This window comes from Arachis ipaensis, chromosome B8 (assembly GCF_059453495.1).
Source record: "Arachis ipaensis isolate K30076 ecotype BB chromosome B8, ASM5945349v1, whole genome shotgun sequence".
NCBI classification, from domain to species: domain Eukaryota; kingdom Viridiplantae; phylum Streptophyta; class Magnoliopsida; order Fabales; family Fabaceae; genus Arachis; species Arachis ipaensis.
Genome location: NC_142443.1, coordinates 35,512,361 through 35,534,723, shown reverse-complemented (window position 1 = coordinate 35,534,723; position 22,363 = coordinate 35,512,361). Strand labels below are relative to the sequence as shown.

Below are 22,363 nucleotides of genomic sequence, written 5' to 3'. Positions count from 1 at the left end.
AACTTAGGATAAAGAGTAGTTGTGGTAGAGGCATTGCACCAATGGCTAATATGTTGGCCACATAAAAGTCATAAAAGAGTAGTACTCCTCTCTAATAATAATGTCTAAATTATTAGGAGGCAGTAATCATTCTAGATACACCTGCTTGTTTAAAATAGCAGTCTTAGCCATTAAATCAGCCGCTTTGTTTGCTGTTCGCTGGATGAGCACTAAAGTAGCTGTCCAATTGCGCTGGAGCATCTCTTTGATTTTGTCAAGCAGACCAGAGTCATTCCTAATCATGCTAGTTGTGCTTCGCGAAACAAGAAGAAACGCATCAAGATTATCAGTTTCACATATGACCTCTTTGCACTCGCAATCCCAAGCCATAACAAGCCCTCTCCAAATAGCATGAAGCTCACAACAGAGAACACTAGAAAGAGGTATACTGGCAGAACAACCTTTTATCCAAATTCCCATGCTGTCTCTAATAATACATCCAAAGCCAGCTAATTGCTCATTTTCAAAAACGCTTGCATCGCAGTTCACTTTACAGACATTCATTGGAGGTGGTTCCCAGTTATATTTCAAAGAAGAAGGAATAATATGTTTTTGGTTGATAACAACATTAGAGAAATCTCGAGCAGCATGTTTAACTAAGTGAACAATTTTCTCCTTACTCCATGGATCATCTTGGTGGAAGATGTCATTGTTCCTATCCATCCAAATCCACCAAAAGGCCGCTGCAAAGAGAAACTCATTTTTGTTGAGGTTAGAACGAATCCAAGACACAAATTTCAAACTAGAGTCCTCAGCAGTCATTCCCAAATTTAAGCTAATCCAAATCTGACGAGCTTTTTGACAAGTTCTAAAGCAGTGGTTAATATCCTCTAGAGCAAGATAACATCTCTGACAAAAATCAGAAGTAGAAATACCTCTTTGAAACCGGTAACTAGCTGTGGGAACTCCGTTGTTGAGGTAAAGCCAGAGCAGACACTTTATCTTCTCCGGTATTCTCAAGCGCCAAAGTCAAAGCCAATTTTCATTATCATTCCAGCCAAATTTCTTCTTCAATAGCCATTCATACCCGCTTTTAGTCGAGTAGGTGAGAGTATTTGAGTTTGTCCAAAACCAACCTGTTTTATCTCCTGCCTGCTTGATAGGATCAAAGAGCATCAAATCAAGTTTAACTTCTTCCGGAATCATTGTGCAAAGCATATCCCACCGCCAATGCCCATGGTGCCAAACATCTTCTACCTTCAAGTGAGAATCAGAAATGTGCACAAAAGGAACCAAAGGAGCTAGCGTTCCACATGGTCGCCAAGCATGATACCAAAAGGATTGAGACATCCTGCTTGTACACCAATCAAAACCATCACGAAGCTTTTCTATTGTCTTATAAATCGCTCGCCAAGTGTTTGAAACATTATTAGAAAATTTGGGTGAAAAGCAAGAACTCCCAGATAAATATTTTGCAAACATAATTCTTACCCAAAGCTTATCTTTATTATGCAATAATTGCCAAACAAGCTTTCCGAGTAAAGCAAAATTTACACATTGAGTATCTCTAATTCCCAATCCTCCATATTTTCTTGGAGTGACAACTTTGCTCCACTTGACTAAATTTAAGCAACGCTCCCCCACCTTTCCCTTCCACAAGAATTGTCTAAGCACAGAATCAATCTTTTGACAAATCGAAGTAGGAAAAAGAGTCACTTGCATCTGATAAATAGGAAGAGAAGAAGCAACAAATTTAATTAAGCAAAGCCTGCCTGCTCTGTTAAGGAGACGACCTTTCCAACTAGCTAGCCTATTCTTGATCTTCTCTAAAGAGTCTGAAAAAATAGATCTAGCAGCTCGAGGATGATTAAGGTTCACCCCCAAGTATTTGCCTAGGTCACTAGTAAAAGGAATATAAGAAACACCAGACAACATTTCCTTCCTTCTATTAGAGATATTTCTAGAACAAATAGCTTTAGATTTTTCAATGTTAACCTTCATACCTGAAACTTTACAGAACAACTCCAAGGTGTGCACAACATTCTGAACTTGACTTTTCTTCGCTTTACAAAAAAGGAGGATGTCATCTGCAAACATCAAGTGAGAAACTCTAGGTCCCCCTCTAGAAACAGCCACACCATCCCAAATACCCTCGTCAACTTGTTTGGAAATGAAGCACGCCAATCTCTCCATGCACAAAACAAATAAATACGGAGAAATTGGATCTCCTTGCCTGAGCCCTCTGCGAGGTTGGAAGCTGTCCAATCTATTCCCATTCCAAAGGATGGAAAGATTTGAGGCCTAAACACAATTCACTACAAGCCGAATAATTAGAGAAGGAAAGCCAAAAGATTGAAGAGTGTGCTCAAGAAAATTCCAATCAACTCTATCATAAGCCTTTTCTAAATCAATCTTAAAAGCCATAGCTCCTTTTCTAGACTTTGTCCGCTTAAGAAAGTGAAGAACTTCTTGGGCGACAATAATATTATCAGGTGCTCCTCTACCATGAATAAACCCTCCCTGAGTTGGGCTAACAATCTCATCCAAAAATGGTCATAATCTATTAACCAACACGTTAGTCACTAGCTTATAAATTACATTACAAAGGCTTATTGGCCGAAAATCCTTCAATCTAGTTGGAGGGTCACACTTAGGGATAAGAACAATCAAAGTTTTCAACAAAGAATGGCTTAACGTCTCCCCTAAGAATGCTTTCTGAACAGTACGCCATACCTCATGACCCACCACATCCCAATATTCCTTGAAGAAAAAAACTTGAAAACCATCCGGCCCAGGAGCTTTGAACGAGCTCATATTATCCAGAGCTTCTTTAACCTCCAACATTGTTACTGGTTTAGACAAATTATCACAAGCATCTTGGCTAAGAGATGGCATAGGAATTTCTCCCATGCAATTAACCTCAACAGGCTCAGTAGAACAAAAAATATTTTTGAAGAAATGAACAATCTCCCTTTGCAAAACTTCTGGATCATCAGACCAAGACCCATCACTGACTAGCAACCCATGAACCTTGTTATATTTTCTTCTAACGATGGTTTGCATATGGAAAAAGCTATTATTTCTATCACCATACCGAACCCATTGATCTCTTGACTTCTGGTACCAAAGCAATTCTTCCTGGGCCAAAACTATATTATACTCAGCTCTCAATTCTTCCTCTTTGTGCTTCAGAATCGGATCATCGTCAGCTTCCATTTTCCGTTGAATATGATTCAAATAACCCTCCAATTCCCTCTTTTTAATAAAAATATTGCCGAAGACCGTAGAGTTAAATTCCAACGAAGCTTCTTGGACCCCCAGCAACTTCCTATGGATGCCAAAGCCTGTACTATCCCAAGATTTCTGAACAATGGCCTTGTAATCAAGATGCGTTGCCCATGCCGCTTGGAATCTAAAAGGCCGGTTTCCTTACTTGATAGGAACTCCTTGACATCGGATAAGTAAGGGACAATGATCAGAGTGGGAACGACTGAGAACTTCAACAAAAGCTTCTGGAAAAAGAAGGCACCATTCTGTAGTACAGCAAGCTCTATCCAATCTCTTTGCAATATCTTTGTTTCCTTGAATTTTACGGAACCAAGTAAACCGTCTTCCAGAGGTTGTTAGATCAAAAAGACCACAAGAATCTAGAATACTTGCAAAGATACTACTGCAATTTGAATAGAAATTACCCCCCTTCACCTCATGAACACTCAAAATATCATTAAAATCCCCAACCACCACCCACGGGTCCTGAATGCACAAACCAATATCAAGCAGATGACTCCATAATTCTACTCTATTAGTGGCTTGAGGGCTGCCATAAACCGCACTGTAGATCCATCTTCGCCCACCACCATCAATTTCCAAAGTTACACATTGATTCATAGCCCAAAGAATTTTACAAGAAAAATTTTAAATTAGTAGAGAGGAACCAAATTCCTCCCTTGTGTCCAACAGTATCTACAATCCCTACAGGATAATAGCCTAATCTCTCCCAAAAGTCTTTCATAGTTTCAAACCCAATATGAGTTTCCACCAAAATAAAAAAAGTTGGTTAAAATTTTCGTACCAACTCCTTACAGTGCACCCGAGACATCTTATTTGACGCCCCCTAACATTCCAACTAATAATATTTAAATGGTCACAATCCATAAAAAATAAATTAAATAATTGGAATGTTTAATCATTCTACCTCACGTTGATGGACCCCTGTCTCCAAGTGTCTCCTTGTGGACTTGCACCGCAGAACCATCATTCTTCTGTTGAGGTTGGGTCTCCAAGTTTGTTGTTGCACTAACTTTATCAAGCTCTTTTTGTACTCGAGAATCCATTGTCAATGCTTCAGTAGGTGAGTTTTGAAGCGAAATAGGATGCTGCCTTTTGTGCCCTGCTTTAAAAAAGGGAGTACTCTGATCCTTGAAAGCCACCTGAGTTGTTCCCAAAAAGCCAAGCGTGGATGGAGGATCTTTCTTTTCCTTAGGCCCCACCTTTGCATTTGATAAGGACTTCACCTTTGCATTTGATGAGGATCCAACATGCATATTATTAGACCCAAAAGAAATTTTTTTGCTCACCAAATTGGAGCATATTGCTACATTGGCTTTTTTTGGCACCACATTGTGGCCTTTACCCACTTTTTCCTTGCCTTTTTCTACTAACTGTAACCCATTCACCCTCTTTTGCACGAGTATCCCTTTCCATACGTGAGTATTGCAAATTATCATGCACAAGATCTGCTGCACCATGCTTCTCCATAATTGGAATTGATTTGGCATTAATTCCAAATTCAAAAGTTAAATTTTGATTTTTTACTGGGATTTAACTACCTTCCACCGTTTTCTCGTTGTTATCTACAGGAAAAAGTGATGGCAAATTTTTCTCCTTCATCGTGCTTTCCTTCCCAATGCCATTGTTGTTCTCTTTTGCACATTCTCTTGTGACATGCCCAAAGCAGCTACATTTTTCACAAATTAAATTCAAGTGCTCATATTCTATGTCATACATATGACCATCAACTTGAATTTTTTTTATAACTGGAAGTCCCAAGTTAATTTGCACACATGCTCTTGCATACTTTTCCCTCTCTGCAGACTTGGTGGCTAAGTCGATGCGGATCGGTTTGCCAACAGCTGACGCAATCATTTTCATGGCTCTCTCTTGATAATAGTTAATGTTTAAACCTGTGATTCTTATCCAAACCATGGTAGACCCAAAAGTGTTTTCACAATGTCTGAATGAAGAACTGCAAGGTTTAACCGCAACATAGCTTCCAGTAATCATCCACGGTCCTCCAAGGAGAACTTTCTCTCTATCCTCCAAGAGATCAAATTTGACTAAGAAATAGCCAAAACCGACATCTAGTACTTCATATCCTCCTTTGGTTCTCCAGATGCCTTTAAGCCTGTGCGTGATCGCTGTATAGCTAAAATTTTTTCCAAGAACTTTGATCACAATGGCATCTTTGTAGGGCTCTGCCAATATCTCTTTTGCTTCCTCAGTGAACGTCACAGTTGGTATCTCCGAATCGCCTTGCTTACCAACTACTGTAGCCATCTTATCCCCATCAAGAGAATCAGCAACTTCCAAAGCTCTCCTTGCTGAGGCACCAACAACTTTATCTCTGAACGATATCCGCTGACTTTGAGTCTTGTTACCATCTCCTTTAATCCCCTCCTTTTCACCCGATACATGCCCCCCTCCACTCTCCCCCTTATTGCTTCCGCCGACATGGCCAGCTGCCTCGCTATGTGCCACCCTCGAAGACTCTCCCCCGCTCTCCCCACTCTCCATTTCACGTACTCTCATGTACTCTCTCGTACTAGGGTTTATTTTTGAAATTTTTGCTGAATCTCAGCTATGATTGGATAGTGATGAAATCTTTAGCATCGGTGCGTGAGAATAGATAATTTTTGGGGGATAAATTTTAAGAACGTTATAAAACTTGTTTTTTATAGAAGAAAATTTTATTCTTGGAAAAACCATACAACACTTATAAATAGAAAAAAAATATTAGATCTAATTCTAAAAAAGAAAATAAATATTTGTTATGTTAAACTATGGTGAGAATGAGTATAAATTTATATTTCAGAGAATTTAAAAAAATAAAAATAGAAACAAATTTAAATCTCTTTGATTTTAAGATCTACACAGATATGCTACAATATTATTAGATATTCATTCTTTTTTAAATAAATTTGAATATTTTCTTGATCTTAAAAAAAGTTTTTTTCATTATATTTTCTTTTAAAATTTGAGATTTACACTATTATATCAAACTCACCAGTAACAAATATTGGATTTTTTTATTTAAATTAAATAATTATAATATTTACAAAAATAAATGGTGAAATAATTACAAAAATGCATCATCGGTCATATCTCTGATGTTAAGGTTATTTTTTAAGAATGAACATATCTCGGATGCACAAATCCTATTCTGTAATAGAGTGATTGTGAGTCATATCTCAGATGCACCTGTGATATAAACATGCGCTAATAACGGATACTGAGCATCCGACTGAGATACGCACGTTTCGTGATGGGGTATCAGCATTCGAGATAAATGCAGCTTCCTAATGCCCCCTCAGCATCTAAGATATAGTCAATGATATAATTAGGGTCTCAGCACCCGGGTTATGTGTATTATGGTTTAGATGTCTCTACACCCAAGATATGTTGTAGAATAAGTCTATTTGTAGAGGTCATCCCAATACCTCCCCTCACAAAATTCACAAACCAATCTTTTCTTTCTCTTCTTTCCGTTTTGTTCTTATAGAGAATAATCAATTCTCCTTTGTGGTGGTTTATCCCAATGGGATAGTCAGACACGGTGATGAAGGAGTGATTTTCGAGTCTGACAAGACTGTCATGTTGCGTAATTACCGGGTTGATAGCCTGGATGCACTAAAGACAGTCATGCTGAGAAATATTGGGGGAGTAGGAACGAAGGAGTGAAAGAACTGAAGATTGATGGTTTAGAAGTTATAGTAAACTCTCGTTGCAAGTATAGTTACTAAACCAAGTAATCAACCTTTCTTACAAAAGTTTTGGTTGTCACAAGTAACAAACTCCTTTAAAATTAATAACCGAAGTATTTAAACCTCGGGTCATCTTCTCAAGGAATTGCAGGGAAGTATGTTCTTATTATTGGTTATGAGTCTTGTAAATTGGGGGTTTTGAACTTTGGGCAGTATGTTAAATGATAAGAAGAATAAAATAAATAAATAACTATAAAATAAACTCTTGGCAAGGTATGAAGAATTGGAAGTCCTATCCTAGTTATCCTTATCAATTGTAATGAGAATTGGATTTTTCTCCCACTTTGTTAACCTCTAACTATGAAGGTAAGTTAAGTGGATGAATTAATTTTTGATTCCTCAGGTCCTAGTCTTTCCTTGGGAAAGGCTAGAGTTATTGGAACTCGAATTAATTCTTGAAAAATTCCAATTTTCAATCAACAATGAGTTTGATAACTCAAGTGTCTCCAATGACTCAACCAAAGCCAAAAGGGGAAAATCTAAATTATTTATATAAATAAAATAAAGCAATCATAATTCTGAAATACCTCAAATTATATAAAAAAAAAGAATCCTTAACATGGATGGTTCATAAGCAAATTAGGCAACATAACTAATACAAGCATTAAAGCATCTGGAAGTAAACGAGAAATATAAAATAAAAAGAATATTGAACCTGTGACTGAAGATGAGTGAACTAAACTAATAGAAATCCTAAAATCCTAATCCTAAGAGAGAGGAGAGAACCTCTCTCTCTAAAAACTACATCTAAATCCTAAAATTGTGAATATGAAAGCTTGATTATGAATGGATGCATTCCCCCACTTTATAGCCTCTAATCTGTATGTTCTGGGCTGAAAACTGGGTCAAAAACAGCCTAGAAATCGCCCCCAGCATTTTTTGGTACGTACTGGTCGCGGAAAAGTGACACGGAGGCGTCATCCACGCGTTCGCGCGGATTGCAATTCGCATATGCGATGCGGGCGCGTCATTCATGCGTTCGCGTCGCCTAAAATCAAGGAAGCTATGGCAAATTATATATCAAATCGAAGCCCCGGACGTTAGCTTTCCAATGCAACTGAAACCACATCATTTGGATCTCTGTAGCTCAAGTTATGACCGTTTGAGTTCAGAGAGGTCAGGCTGGACAGCTTTAGCAGTTCCTTCAGTTTCTTGTATTCCTTCCACTTTTGCATGCTTCCTTTCCATCCTCTAAGCCATTCCTGTCCTGTAGCCTCTGAAATCACTTAACACACATATCAAGGCATCTAATGGTAATAAGAGAGGATTAAACATAAGGAACTTAAGGCTAAAGAAGCATGTTTTCAATCAAAGCACATAATTAGGAAGGCAAATGTAAAACCATGCAAATAGTATGAATAAGTGGGTAAAGAGTTGATAAAATCCACTCAATTGAGCACAAGATAAACCATAAAATAGTGGTTTATCAACCTCCCCACACTTAAATAATCGCATGTCCTCATGCTAAACTCAAGAGAAGCTATAAAGGAATGAAGAGGAAAGTAAGAATGTATGAAATGCAACCTATCTATATGAATGCAACTACATGCAAAATGTTTCTACCTACTTAGTTAAAAGTAAACAAATCTTTCAAGAAGAAATATAAACTGGATTTCACTAATTCAAATCATGAAAATGAAGTACAAATAGACTTGCAAGAAGAAAATAGCTCATGAAAACAGGGAACAAGGGATTGAGCATCGAACCCTCACTGGTAGTGTATACACTCTAATCGCTCAAGTATTTAAGGTTCGATTCTCTCAATTCTCTACTAACCTTGCTTTCTAAGGCTTGCTCTTCATCTAACAATCAACATAAATTTAATGCACATATACACATATCAAGAGGTCTTTTAAGGGTTGTAATGGGGTTAGGGTCAAGGTAGGATTGTATTTGGCCAAGTGGACTAAAATCTGAATCCTTAATTAACTTAAACTTTTCACCTAACTTTGGACAATCCATGTAATCACAATATAAAATCTAACTATCCATCAACCATGTTTTTCACATATTCATGCATTCTAATTTCAAGTACAATACATATGCATTATTTTCACCACTTACTTTGGGGCATTTTGTCCTCTTTTACTTATTTGCTCATTTTCTCTTCTTTTTCTCTTTTTCTTCTTCTTTTTCTTCTCTTTTTCTATATTATATTTTATTTTTTTATTATATTTTTTTCTTTTTTTCAATGCATATGATTAAATTTTTTTGAATGCATGACATGTCTTAACCATTTCTTTCACATTTTCAGAAAATTCTAACATACTTAATTCTCAAACCAAATGTTTTCAATCCCAATTTTCTCACACTTAATTCATGAGCACTCTCACTAGTCTATGCTAACCAAGGATTCAAATTAAGGACATTATTGTTTTTCGCTTAGAGTTAATGATGTGCTAAAAATAAAGAACAGAGGGGTAAAAATAGGCTCAAATTGGTTTGCAAGGGATAATGAAAGGGTGAGGCCATATGGGTATGTAAGCTCAGTGAAACAAAGGCCTCAATCATATAAGTGTATGCATACATCAAACCATGGAAATATAGAATCAAGCAAGACAAAGATCACAATTTTAGAGAGAAAAATACACACTAAAAATAAAATATTGGTTGGTAAAATGCAACTAATTCAAATAGGCTCAAAAAATCTCACAGGTTTTGTGTGTTCGAGCTCTAAACCATGTTCCAAAATAATATTTCTTCAAACAAGTGTAACATTAAATTTTATTCAAATTAGTGAAATGCTCTAAAAGGTTTCTTGAAAAAGAAAATATTACTTCAACAAAGTGGTAAAATATGCACAAAATCAAATAATCATGCAATCAAACATGCAAATGCAACAACTACAAGGAAAATAAATCATTGGTGTTGAGATAGAAGAGTAACTAACCCATGGAGATCGATATCGACCTCCCCACACTTAAAGATTGCACCGTCCTCGGTGCATGCTGAGATGTGCAGGTGGACGGGTTGTTCCAATTGATGATTTTCTTCAAGGATTGTGCAGATGGACTTGTTTGTCTTCCCTTAAGAAGTTTTTTTTTGCTTTCTTCGTGGTGGCCATCCTGAAAGAAGAGGGAAAAGAAAAAGTAACCCAAAAATAAAGATAGAAAATAAATAAAATATGGGTGTTAATGCCAGATAAGAAGGGTCCCAATTACATGGTAGCTACAACATGCAAGTGAGAAAACAGTAGAAGTACATGGCAATTCAAGAGTGCAAAAATTTGCAACAATAGGGAAGAGAGTGTAGGTAAGGAGAGATAATATAAATTCATGTCAATGCAAAATTAATACAGGTATAAAAGATTGGCATTGATTTAAATAATATTATCTAACCAGAATAAAACAAGTCTCTAAGCACCTGAAGTAATTCAAGAGAAGATGCAACAGTTAAATAAGAAAATTTTAACACCAAAGAAAAAATGTGCACTAAATTAAAATGCAATGAATGAAATATGCAAATAAATTAAGTAAAATAAAAAGAAAGATAAGAAGAATGAGAAGTGAAAGAAATAAAGTAAGAAAGAAAGAAGAAAAGATAGAAGAAATTAGGATTAGAAAAGAAAAGATAAGATAATTGGCGCTGATCTGGATAAGTTGTGCGACGCAGGCGACGCGGACGCGTGGGTGACGCGGTCGCGTGGTGCGCGATAAGGTCAGGTGACGCGGACGCGTGGGTCACGCGATCGCGTGGCCTGATTTGTGCGATTGGCGCGAGTGCAGCCTCGCGTTCGCACAACTCTCTATTTGAAACTCTTTTCGCCAAATTTTTGGGTGACGCGGTCGCGTGGTTGACGCGATCGCGCGGGTGGCCTTATTTCCAATATGACGCGGACGCGTAGGTGACGCGTTCACGTGGCAGGGCTTGTGCTGCTAGCATGGGTCCAGCCCAATTCCAGCTCAACTTTCGGCCATACACCCTTGTTACGTCGATTCACAGGGCCACGCGGTCGCGTGGGTGACGCGGACGCGTGGGGAGGCATTTTCCTCAGATGACGCGGACGCGTCAGCGACGCGGTCGTGTGAATCAATTTGTGCCAAAGGCACGCCTCCAGTCACGCTGTCGCGTGACTCTCTGTAAAATCTCTTTTCTTCCTTGAGGCACATATGACGCGGATGCGTCAGCGACGCTGCCGCGTCGCGTGCGTGCTTTCTCTCTCTTTTTTTTTTAATATGCAATATGCAGAATGCAAAATGATATGGATGTTATGAGTAATTCCAGGTTCAATGAAATAAAATAAAACTCAAAAACAAACAAAACGAAATAAAATTAAAATTGAAAAAGGAACGATCATACCATGATGGGTTGTCTCCCACCTAGCACTTTTAGTTAAAGTCCTTAAGTTGGACATTTGGGGAGTCCTTTGTTATGGTGGCTTGTGCTTGTACTGATTCTTGAATCCCCACCAATGTTTGTAATTCCAATGGCCTCCGGGATCCCAAACTAGGCGCAGAAAGCCTTCAAGTAAGTTAAAGCAAGTGACAAGGCCCCAAGAGTGTTGATTGCTGGAATGAATTCCGGGGTCCCAGACCTTGCCTTTGCACCCGTTTTCTTGTTGATCATTATGATTCCATCCGGGTAGCAAGCAATCTGAATTCTCACTAAAGCGGCCAAACAACTTCCTAGACCCATTCAGTTGAGCTTTACACCAACCTTTACATTTAAACTTTGAGCACACAACCATGTTGATCCTTGCTTGACAACTCCAACCACTAACTATCTTCCTTTTACTCTTAATGCCACAAAGAGCTCTAAGTTGACCATCCGTCTCCACTAGCCCATATTCAAGTGGAATTAGAAAGCTAAGGGATATGAATTTTACCCACTTGAATGTTGTGAAGGATGATGGCAACTTAGGGGGAGGTATTTCTAATGAATTTGCAAGCTCCACTCCCTTATGCTCTTCTCTGACAACTTCCACCTCTTTGCAAGTTTCTTCAATATCAACCTCTTCCTCTTGGTAGCTTTCTTCCAATTCAATCTCTTCTTCATTGCTCACCAATGGCATGGGAGGCTGTGCTTCTTCTTCTTTAATCTCCATCTCTTGACCAACCTCTTCCAAGTCTTCAACCATGATATGCCTTGGAGGTTGTACACCCTCCTCAACATCAAATGCAACCGTCTTAGAAGGAGGCTCTTTGTCTTGACTTTCCCATGGAGGTTCAGCATCTCGCAAGTCTTCAACCACTTTTTCCTCTTCAATAATTACTGCTTTGTCCAGTAGTTTTAATATAAAATCATACTCATCCTTGATGATTTTCTTTCCATGACAATTCCTTTCAACTATTCTTTCATTTTCAAGGGTTTTTAGTACCTTCACCTTTAGGGCCTCCTCTAGCTCCTTATGAAGTATGGATTCGCGAAGATGATCCCTTCTCTCTTGTTCCATGTCAATAGCATTATTGGGATCATGTTGCTCTTGGATTGATGGATGTGGGTGCTCTTCCATGGATGGTGGTGATGGGATGGAGAGATCATTCTGTGGTTGAAAAAGAAGTGCACTAGAGCTTGAGGGTTGATTGTTGAAGGTATTTGGTGGTCCGATTTGGGCGACGAGAGCTTGTATAGTAGAGTTTAGATTGGTAAGTACTTTCTCCATGGAGGTTTGGGGTGGATAGGAGGGTTCATTTGGCTCATAAGGTGGTTGGTATGGTGGATATAGGTTAGGGTCATATGGTGGTGTTTGGTGGTAAGGGGCTTGTGAGTATGGTGGTCCAGAGTTATTTTGAGGAGAGCGTTCATACGCATATGGTAGTGGTTGTTGATAGTCCATTGGAGGTGGTTGTTGCCATGAGGGTTGATCAAATCCTTGTGGCTCCTCCCATCTTTGATTATTCCAACCTTGAGGCCTGTTCTCCTTGTAATTTCCTCTTCCTGCAACATAATTGTAACCAGACTCATAACCAAAGGGGTGAGAATTCATAGTAGGAAATAAAAATTAAAAACGAAAATAAAAACAAATTTAAATTAAAAGGTTATTTAAATTTTGAAACTTGAAATTTGAAATTTGAAAATTTTTAAATTTGAATTTTGAAATTTGATTTTTGAAATAAGATAAGATAAGATAAAAATTTTAAAATAAAAATCTGAAATTTTTTTTATAACTAAATAAAAAAAACAAATAAACAAGCAAAAAGCAAATATTTACAATAACCAATAATAAGGCACACGTTTGCAATTCCCCGGCAACGACGCCATTTTGAAAGAACTGAAGATTGATGGTTTAGAAGTTATAGTAAACTCTCATTGCAAGTATAGTTACTAAACCAAGCAATCAACCTTTCTTACAAAAGTTTTGGTTGTCACAAGTAACAAACCCCTTTAAAATTAATAATCGAAGTATTTAAACCTCGGGTCGTCTTCTCAAGGAATTGCAGGGAAGTAAGTTCTTATTATTGGTTATGAGTCTTGTAAATTGGGGGTTTTGAAGTTTGGGCAGTATGTTAAATGATAAGAAGAATAAAATAAATAAATAACTATAAAATAAACTCTTGGCAAGGTATGAGGAATTGGAAGTCCTATCCTAGTTATCCTTATCAATTGTAATGAGAATTGGATTTTTCTCCCACTTTGTTAACCTCTAACTATGAAGGTAAGTTAAGTGGATGAATTAAGTTTTGATTCCTCAGGTCATAGTCTTTCCTTGGGAAAGGCTAGAGTTATTGGAACTCGAATTAATTCTTAAAAAATTCTAATTTTCAATCAACAATGAGTTTGATAACTCAAGTGTCTCCAATGACTCAACCAAAACCAAAAGGGGAAAATCTAAATTATTTATATAAATAAAAGAAAGCAATCATAATTCTGAAATACCTCAAATTATATCAAATAAAAAGAATCCTTAACATGGATGGTTCATAAGCAAATTAGGCAACATAACTAATACAAGCATTAAAGCATCTGGAAGTAAACGAGAAATATAAAATAAAAGGAATATTGAACCTGTGACTGAAGATGAGTTGAACTAAACTAATAGAAATCCTAAAATCATAATCCTAAGAGAGAGGAGAGAACCTCTCTCTCTAAAAACTACATCTAAATCCTAAAATTGTGAATATGAAAGCTTGATTATGAATGGATGCATTCCCCCACTTTATAGCCTCTAATCTGTGTGTTCTGGGCTAAAAATTGGGTCAAAAACAGCCCAGAAATCGTCCCCAGCATTTTTTTGTAGGTACTGGTCGCGGAAAAGTGACGCGGAGGCCGGAGGCGTCATCCACGCGTTTGCGCGGATTGCAATTCGTAGATGCAATGCAGGCGCGTCATTCACGCGTTCGCATTGCCTAACATCGAGGCAGCTATGGCAAATTATATATCAAATCGAAGTCCCGGACGTTAGCTTTCCAATGCAACTGAAACCGCATCATTTGGATCTCTGTAGCTCAAGTTATGACCGTTTGAGTGCAGAGAGGTCAGGTTGGACAGCTTAAGCAGTTCCTTCAGTTTTGTTGTATTCCTTCCACTTTTGCATGCTTTCTTTCCATCCTCTAAGCCATTCCTGCCCTGCAACCTCTGAAATCACTTAACACACATATCAAGTCCTCTAATGGTAATAAGAGAGGATTAAACATAGGGACCTTAAGGCCAAAGAAGCATGTTTTCAATCAAAGCACATAATTAGGAAGGCAAATGTAAAACCATGCAAATAGTATGAATAAGTGGGTAAAGAGTTGATAAAATCCACTCAATTGAACACAAGATAAACCATAAAATAGTGGTTTATCAAGGAGGTTGGGCGGGTTGCATATAGATTTCTGCATGCGCTTCTGAACGGTGGATTTACCAACTGGTTATTTTGGATTGATAGGGATCAGCATGTGAGGGTAATGTTCAATGTATATACTCGTCTAATGCCGCAACATGTGATGGAGTTGTATGCTGCGGTCGGTGATGTAGTTGTTGGTTGTGGGCCATCTCCTTCGACTCCTGAAGTTGTGCCGCTCAAGGTGACACCGATCCACTATGCCCAGCCTCATGATAGTGCCGACGAGGACGACAGTGAGGGCGATTCAACTTATGTTGCCGGGTCCGGATCGTCAAGCGATACAGCGTCCGAAGATGAGTATGTATTGGAGACTCCCAGCGGTGGTGTTGGTAGGTTTCTGCTGCCTCCCTGTTTGGCCATTCCTCAACTGTCAGATGTTCCTAGCCATTATCAGACGTTGAACTTGGATGCAGTGCAGCCAGAAAATCTTCTGAACGCTGGGGATGGGGAGGATTACAACACGGATGGTGTGGTGAAATTCTAAGTTGGGCATAGGTTCAGGAACCATGAAGTAATTCTAATGGCGGTGAAGAACTACAGTATTTGATGGAATGCAGAGTACAGAGTTTTAGAGTCATATAGGCTTAAATACCACTGTCGATGCAAGCAATTTACCAATGGCTGTTCCATGGAGTCTTCGTGTGGCATTACGACAGAACTTGAATTACTGGTATATTTTACGATTTATTTTGAATGCATTAGAGTCTATTACATTAGTTTTTTGTTTTGCATAATGTTGACATTCAAGTGAAATTTGTAGGGAGGTATGTCGGTTTAGTGGATCACATACCTGTCTGGCACCTACCATGTCTTAGGACTATGCTCAACTGGATAGTGATTTGATTCGTAAGGTTGTATTACCTATGATAAAGACTAACCCGTGATTGTCTATCCCAGTGTTGCAAAGTGTTGTGCATCAGAGTTACCATTTCAAGCCGTCGTATCAAAATGTGTAGATAGCAAAGCAGAAAGTGATTGCCAAGATCTATGGCGACTGGGAAGAGCCGTACAATAGGATACCTGCACTCTTACAAGCTTTGCAGGAGTGCCTCCCATGTATGATCCACGAATGCATTGCTGTTCCTTGTTACAATGGGGACATGGTTGACAAAGAGTGGAGTCAGTTTGATAAGGTTTTTTGGGCATTTCCTCCATGTATTGAATCATTTAAACAATGTAAGCCTTTTGTATCTGTGGACGAAACACACTTGTATGGAAAGTACAGGAGCGTGCTTTTAATTGTTGTGACTCAAGATGGTAACAATAATATTCTTCCCATAGCTTTCTCATTAGTTGAGTCTGAGGCAATGGAGTCATGGTCGTTTTTTCTCTCGAATTTGAGACAACATGTTACTCCACAACCAGGAATCCTTATCATATCAGATAGATCACAAGCCATTCGTGCTCCCCTCAATGCACCTCACAGTGGATGGCATCGTCCGTTGGCATATCACGTTTACTACATCCGGCACATGGCTTCAAACTTAAATTCATGGTTCAAATCGGCCGAGGGTAAGAGGTACCTTATAAATGCTATGTACAGTCCAGGCAATGAAGGATGCTACTAGTACTTCGATGCTTTGGATACACTATCCCGTGAGATGGTGGATTGAGCTCTTCGTTTCAGGAAGCATTTGTGGCTGCAACATTGCGACGAAGGTCGTCGGTATGGTCACATGACAACAAACCTATCGGTGTGTATAAATGTCATGCTGAAGAGAATGAGAAATCTTCCAGTAGATGCGAGTCACCCATTGTGATCGTAAGGAATCCATGTTTAGTGTGGAAGAGCTGGAGCCGATGGATGGTTGGTCGCAGACTTCATATCGCGTTCATTTGAACGCGCGTACATGCGACTGTGACCTATTCCTGTCATTGCATTACCCATGCTGACACGCTCTGGCGGCACGTGCAGTTGTGAGCATCGAGTGGGGTCATTTCGTGGACCCCATGTACACGATGGCCTCTATATTCAACGTATACGATAGGGAGTTTCTGCTGATACCAGACGAGAAGATGTGGCCTCCATGGTACGGTACATGGCTAAAGCCCAACCAAGCCATACGACGAAAGACATCGAAAAGACCAGTATATACTCGGATCCAGAATGAGATGGATGTCAATGAGCGTGTTGAGAGGGTCACACCAGACGTGGGTGTCCCAATGCACCCCAGTCAGATCCATAATGACGCATGCAGTTTAGGGTTTAGGGTTTTGGATTCCAAGGTTGTAAGTTTTATGTATATTGAAACAATCCATGTTTTTATCTATTATGTCCGTATTTAATGTGTAATGAAGCATGATTTCTGTATAACTAGTGTAGCTGTTACTCATTACTTTCGTTGTTTCGGTCCCAATTTTAATCATTAACGTTAAAAATGCATTACTAGTTAGGACAATATTGGTTAATACATGGTTGAACGTTAATAAACAACTTAGAATATTTTCATAAAAAAGTATACACCTTAGAATATTTTCGTAAAAAAGCATACACCAAAATGGATAATCAAGTAGAGTCATACATAAATAATGAACTAAAAGAGTCATACATGTGATGGTCAACTAAAAAACATAAGCAATGAGAAAAATACATAGTCATAATGATATACTAACGCTACCCAGCTGCGGGATCCAAATGGTGTCCATTCCCACATCCACAAGGACGGGACACCCTGGGAGGACGGTATGGCCGAGGACGAATAGTTGGGTGGCTCGCAGTGGCTAGTGGGCACTGGGGGTGTGGTGGTGGAAGAACTGCTACATGCATGGGAGGAGGCAGAGGAGGTGGTGGCCAAACAGATCCCGACAGAGGTGGCTGTGGTGTGATGATTGGATTTTTGACGGTTTAGAATTTCACAAATGAAATCTCGTTGAAGTGTAGTCTCTAAACCAACAATAATCCTTTCATGCAAAAATTTGTTTGTCACAAGTACAAACCCCTAAAATCTATAAACCGAAGTATTTAAACCTCGGGTCGTCTCTCAAAGGACTTGCAGGGTAGTGTTCTTGTTATTGGTTATGGACTTGTTTATTTTGGGGTTTTGGATGAGGAATGTGAATAGTAAATGGTAGGAAAACTTTATTCACAAAATGGTCTTGGCATGGTTTGGTTGTCAAGGGTCTTCATCATTATCACTAGCCACAAGTATGGTAGTTGCAAGGATTACTCCCACTTAGTCATCCTTAAATCGATTAACAAAGGAAAGTCAAGTGAGTTATATCAATCCTAGTCCATAAGTCCTTGCTTTCCACTAATTGGATTAATGAAGGCTAGAGTTAATGGCTATCAACTATCAATCAATTGGACACTAGTGACTCAAGAAATCCTAAGTTACCTTCTCAAGCCAAGAACATAAAATTCTAGTCTAACATTCTTCCAAGCATTTAATCAAATACTTGGAAGGCACAAAAGAAAAGTATAGTCAATCACAACAAGAATGAATTCTAACTACAATTGAATGTAAAGAATTAACAACAACAATCAAGGAAATCACAATTATCATGAATTACCTCAAATTGCATTATTGAAAGAAAATAAAGAGAACAAGAGTATCTCAATTACAAAACCTAGAAACAAAATAAGAGAAATTACAACAAGAGAATAGGGATAAAGAGAAGAACCAAAGTGTAGCAATCATCAATTGAAGGTAGAAGTAGAAGGAGACTTGAATTAAACCTAGAACTATGAGATCCTAATCAAACCCTAATTTCTAATCCTAATTCTAGAGAGAAGAGAGAGCTTCTCTCTCTAACTCTAACTACTTCTAAAACTAAACTATGACTAATGATTAAAGTATATCGATTCCTCTTCAATCCTTGGCTTAAATAGCATCAGAAATGAGTTGGATTGGGCCCACAAGGCTTCTAAAATCGCTGGCCACGTGTTGCATTAAGTGAGTCATATGCCACCAACGGCGCGTCCGCGTACTGTGCGCGTGCGCGCCCCTATGCGCGATGCAACTATGGCAAATCTTATATCGTTTCGAAGCCCCGGATGTTAGCTTTCCAACCCAACTAGAACTGCATCATTTGGACCTCTGTAGCTCAAGTTATGGTCAATTAAGTGCGAAGAGGTCAGGCTTGACAGCTTTTTGGTTCCATCATTTCTTCATGAGTTCTCAAACTTTACATGCTTTTTCTTCATTCCCTTAATCCAATCTTTGCCTCCTAAATCTGAAATCACTTAACAAACATATCAAGGCATCTAATAGAATCAAGGTGAATTAAATTTAGCTATTTTAAGTCCTAAAAAGCATGTTTTCACTCTTAAGCACAATTAAGGGAGAAGTTATAAAACCATGCTATTTCATTGAATAAATGTGGGTAAAAGTTGATAAAATCCCCAAAAATCAATACAAGATAAACCCTACAAATGGGGTTTATCATGGTGGTAGGGATGGAGTCTGATAGTAGGGTGATAGTACAGATCTAGATTGGTGGGGTGGTGGAGAAAGAGTCCGGTAATATGATGGCGAAGCTGAACCATGCTGGAAGGATACAACGCTCGATGGCCTAGGTATGTCGGTATCGTCTCTCCGGTGTCGATAATGGCTGGCCAACTCATCCATCGCATCACCAGTCGTCCCGACGATCTGGAACATGTCATCGATGTTTATCTCAATATCATATCCAATTTCGAACTGGGCCTAGTACCAAGTGGTGTCATCAACCGGGTGGTGACTGGGGATGGAGGTACCCGGCATAAGCCTCTTAGCCATGTCGGCCTCATAGTCAGCAAAGAATGCATCGGACAGAAGCCCTGCATGTTCGTCGAAAATGTCACCCTCAGGTATATCCTCCTGCCGTGCGTACTCATCCTCCTCATCTGACAACTGCTGGTCTCCTTTACCGTGTTGAGGATGTCCACCGTCCCGCCGGACGCGCTGATCGTGTGGCCTCTGTGCCGGTCTCCGGACATCATCGCAAGGTCACCTCCTCTCCCGTTGCCTCTGATCTAGGGCATCCCGTGTAACTGTATCTCATCTCTTTGACCAGGGGCCGCAGGGAGGATATCATCCGGTGAGGCTATTGTTCTAGAATCGACAAGGACGTCTTCCCTCGAGAGAAATCTGACTCTACAGGCCTGCTGCCACCAGGCAAAGTACTCCTGTGTCGAGCGAATGTCTGGATGACCGTTGATGGTAACCAAGTATTGTGCCTGGTAACAGCCCCTGAATAGGTCGTACCACTCACAGTGCTGGTCGGGCCACCAGGTATCATCTCCCTTGGTCGTCTTGAAAAGGTAGTCATCGGCGTTTACTAGGTCCGCTGGCCTGTGCTACTGCCCCCGTAGCTACCTCCTCACTCTGTCAATGAGATGAAACTTGACAAAGTGAAAGCAGATGATAAAGACGACAGCCCTCCATGTATAAAGCTATGCGTCACCCATAAGCCAGTTGGGTGCAATCTGATGTAGCTGGACATCGTCGTAAGGTGTATACTGAAACTGTTCACATCAGGTTAAAGGTCCTTAATTAATTAAATGATATACCAATTCATGGAAAAAAAATACATAAACCAGACTCTGTCGTACCTGCTCAAATGTCAGTGCATCGGTACGACAATGCAGACTTTGGATCCTGCCATAATGATGATCTCTACTTTGCTGCCCTAGCCCTTCTAACCTATGCACAGCAAAGATAGTTTAACAGAATTTAATTAATTATATTCCATAACAAAACACATGTTCAGATGTCTACAACATGGTAAGTTAAAAATTATTTACAATATGTACAAACATGGAAACAAGTGGGAACCTAACGACGTCGTAACTCACCAGACTAAAAGACGGGAACCTATGGTAGATCCACGATACAAGAATCAGCATACATCTGGCAATGTCCGTCATATCACGTGATGCCGCGGTGCACAATGAGTGGTAGGTATGACAGAGCAGTGCAGACCCCATAACAACCGGCTGCAACGATCGAAATCCTCCTGCAATGGTAGCCATCTCAAAGGGACAAGTGTAGCCGACTTGTCTGTGATTAGAAACCCTCCAATCAGCATCATCAAGTAGCATCAGGCATACTAATGGAGTGTATCCGGGGCTGGCCCATCAGGAGTGTGTGCCACCCAGTCCCTGAGCCACGTTATCTTGACCCCAAAATGTAACACCCTAACTATCAAAGCTTACGCCTCCAGCTGCGCGACTCTGATAGCTCTGGTGTTACGATGACTTTCAGAGTATTTAATACTAAAATATGAGCCTGTCTAAAACTTTAAACCATATAACCGCTCCAGAATACTTTTTGATAGGTAACATACATCTATATATACAATGCAACTTACAAAACTCACAAAGAACACACACACACACACACACACACACACACACACATATATATTAATAATTTTACGATCATTAACTAATATAATTCCTATCCCTCTTACAGAATGTATAAAGATAAAGGCAACGGAACAATAAATAATTACTAAAACAATACAAAACATCACGACAACAACTAGGTAAACTCTTTGTGACTTCTGTGTCCATATCCTGAAAAGAAAAATTTGTAGGGGGGTGAGAACATCATCTTCGAAAGGGTTCTCAGTAGAGAGTTTTTGAGAATTACTATAATAGGATACGTGAAGGTAAAACCGTTACAGTGATTATTAAACGTCTTATGCTTCTTTCCAAAACCAAAGGTTTAATATCAAAAATCCAAAATCCTCTCTGAAAGAGAAAACTGTTAATTTCTCAATAAAAGAAACCAAAAGCCTTTACACAGTATGAATGACTAAGCTGTGCCAAACATAGGTTCATTAAGTCTATGCTGAACCAATTTAGTTTTTTATACTTTCCTAAACCAAAAACACAAAACCAAACACAATCTTTGGTCCATCTCAAAATCAACCACGGCCCTAGGCCCAAATAATCCAAACAGCAGCCAATCCACCACAATACAACCAACTTCTCAGTCACAAACACAAGTAAAATGTTTAAGCACAATCAAGCAGTTACTTCGAGTAGAGCAATTAGCAATTAAACACAATTAATCACATAGGCAAATCAAGTACAATATGCACACCCAAACAATATCACATAGATGCATATGATAAATGTCTGTCCTAGTGGCTGATGAGTCTCATCTGTCGGTTATAAAGCCAACCCGACAAGTCCTGGTAGCTAGCCATTGGACTGTCCCTCTGTCGTTCATCCCCAACTCGAGTTATTCACAATCATAATCATAATCACACAACACCCACGCTGGTGTTTATCCACGGGGGCGAGCTCATCGGAGCTTTCACAGTGTCTGGCCACACCCACTGCTTTTACCCAGGGAAACTCGTATCTCAGATAATTGGAAGTGCAACAATCACTTTATCAGCTCAATAATCATCCATATTCATACTCAGTCATCCGGCTCATAACATATTTCACAATCAGCCATAATTCATTATCATATACAGCCATTCCAGCTCATAACATAATAGCACTTCCACCATCCAACATCATAAAACTCATAAAATCATCATTCAAGCCATAAATCACTTTTCTCAAATCACTTTTCTTTGAAATCAAATTCAATTCATCCTAGTCTTAACTTTAAAAATCCACATTTCTCAAATCACT

The 22,363-nt window shown here is 39.2% G+C and overlaps 1 protein-coding gene and 1 pseudogene across 1 annotated transcript; one reads left to right on the top strand and one right to left on the bottom strand.

Annotated features, from left to right (window-relative positions):
* Window positions 1–15,404: 15,404 nt before the first annotated feature.
* Window positions 15,405–16,355, top strand: LOC148547680 (uncharacterized). The gene is made up of 3 exons (XM_088495527.1): window positions 15,405–15,457; window positions 15,548–15,551; window positions 15,744–16,355. Exons 1-3 carry the CDS (start codon window positions 15,405–15,407, stop codon window positions 16,353–16,355), a joined length of 669 nt encoding a protein of 222 aa, XP_088351653.1.
* Window positions 16,356–19,169: 2,814 nt separating this feature from the next.
* On the bottom strand, window positions 19,170–20,037 carry LOC148547679 (uncharacterized; annotated as a pseudogene).
* Window positions 20,038–22,363: the final 2,326 nt, after the last annotated feature.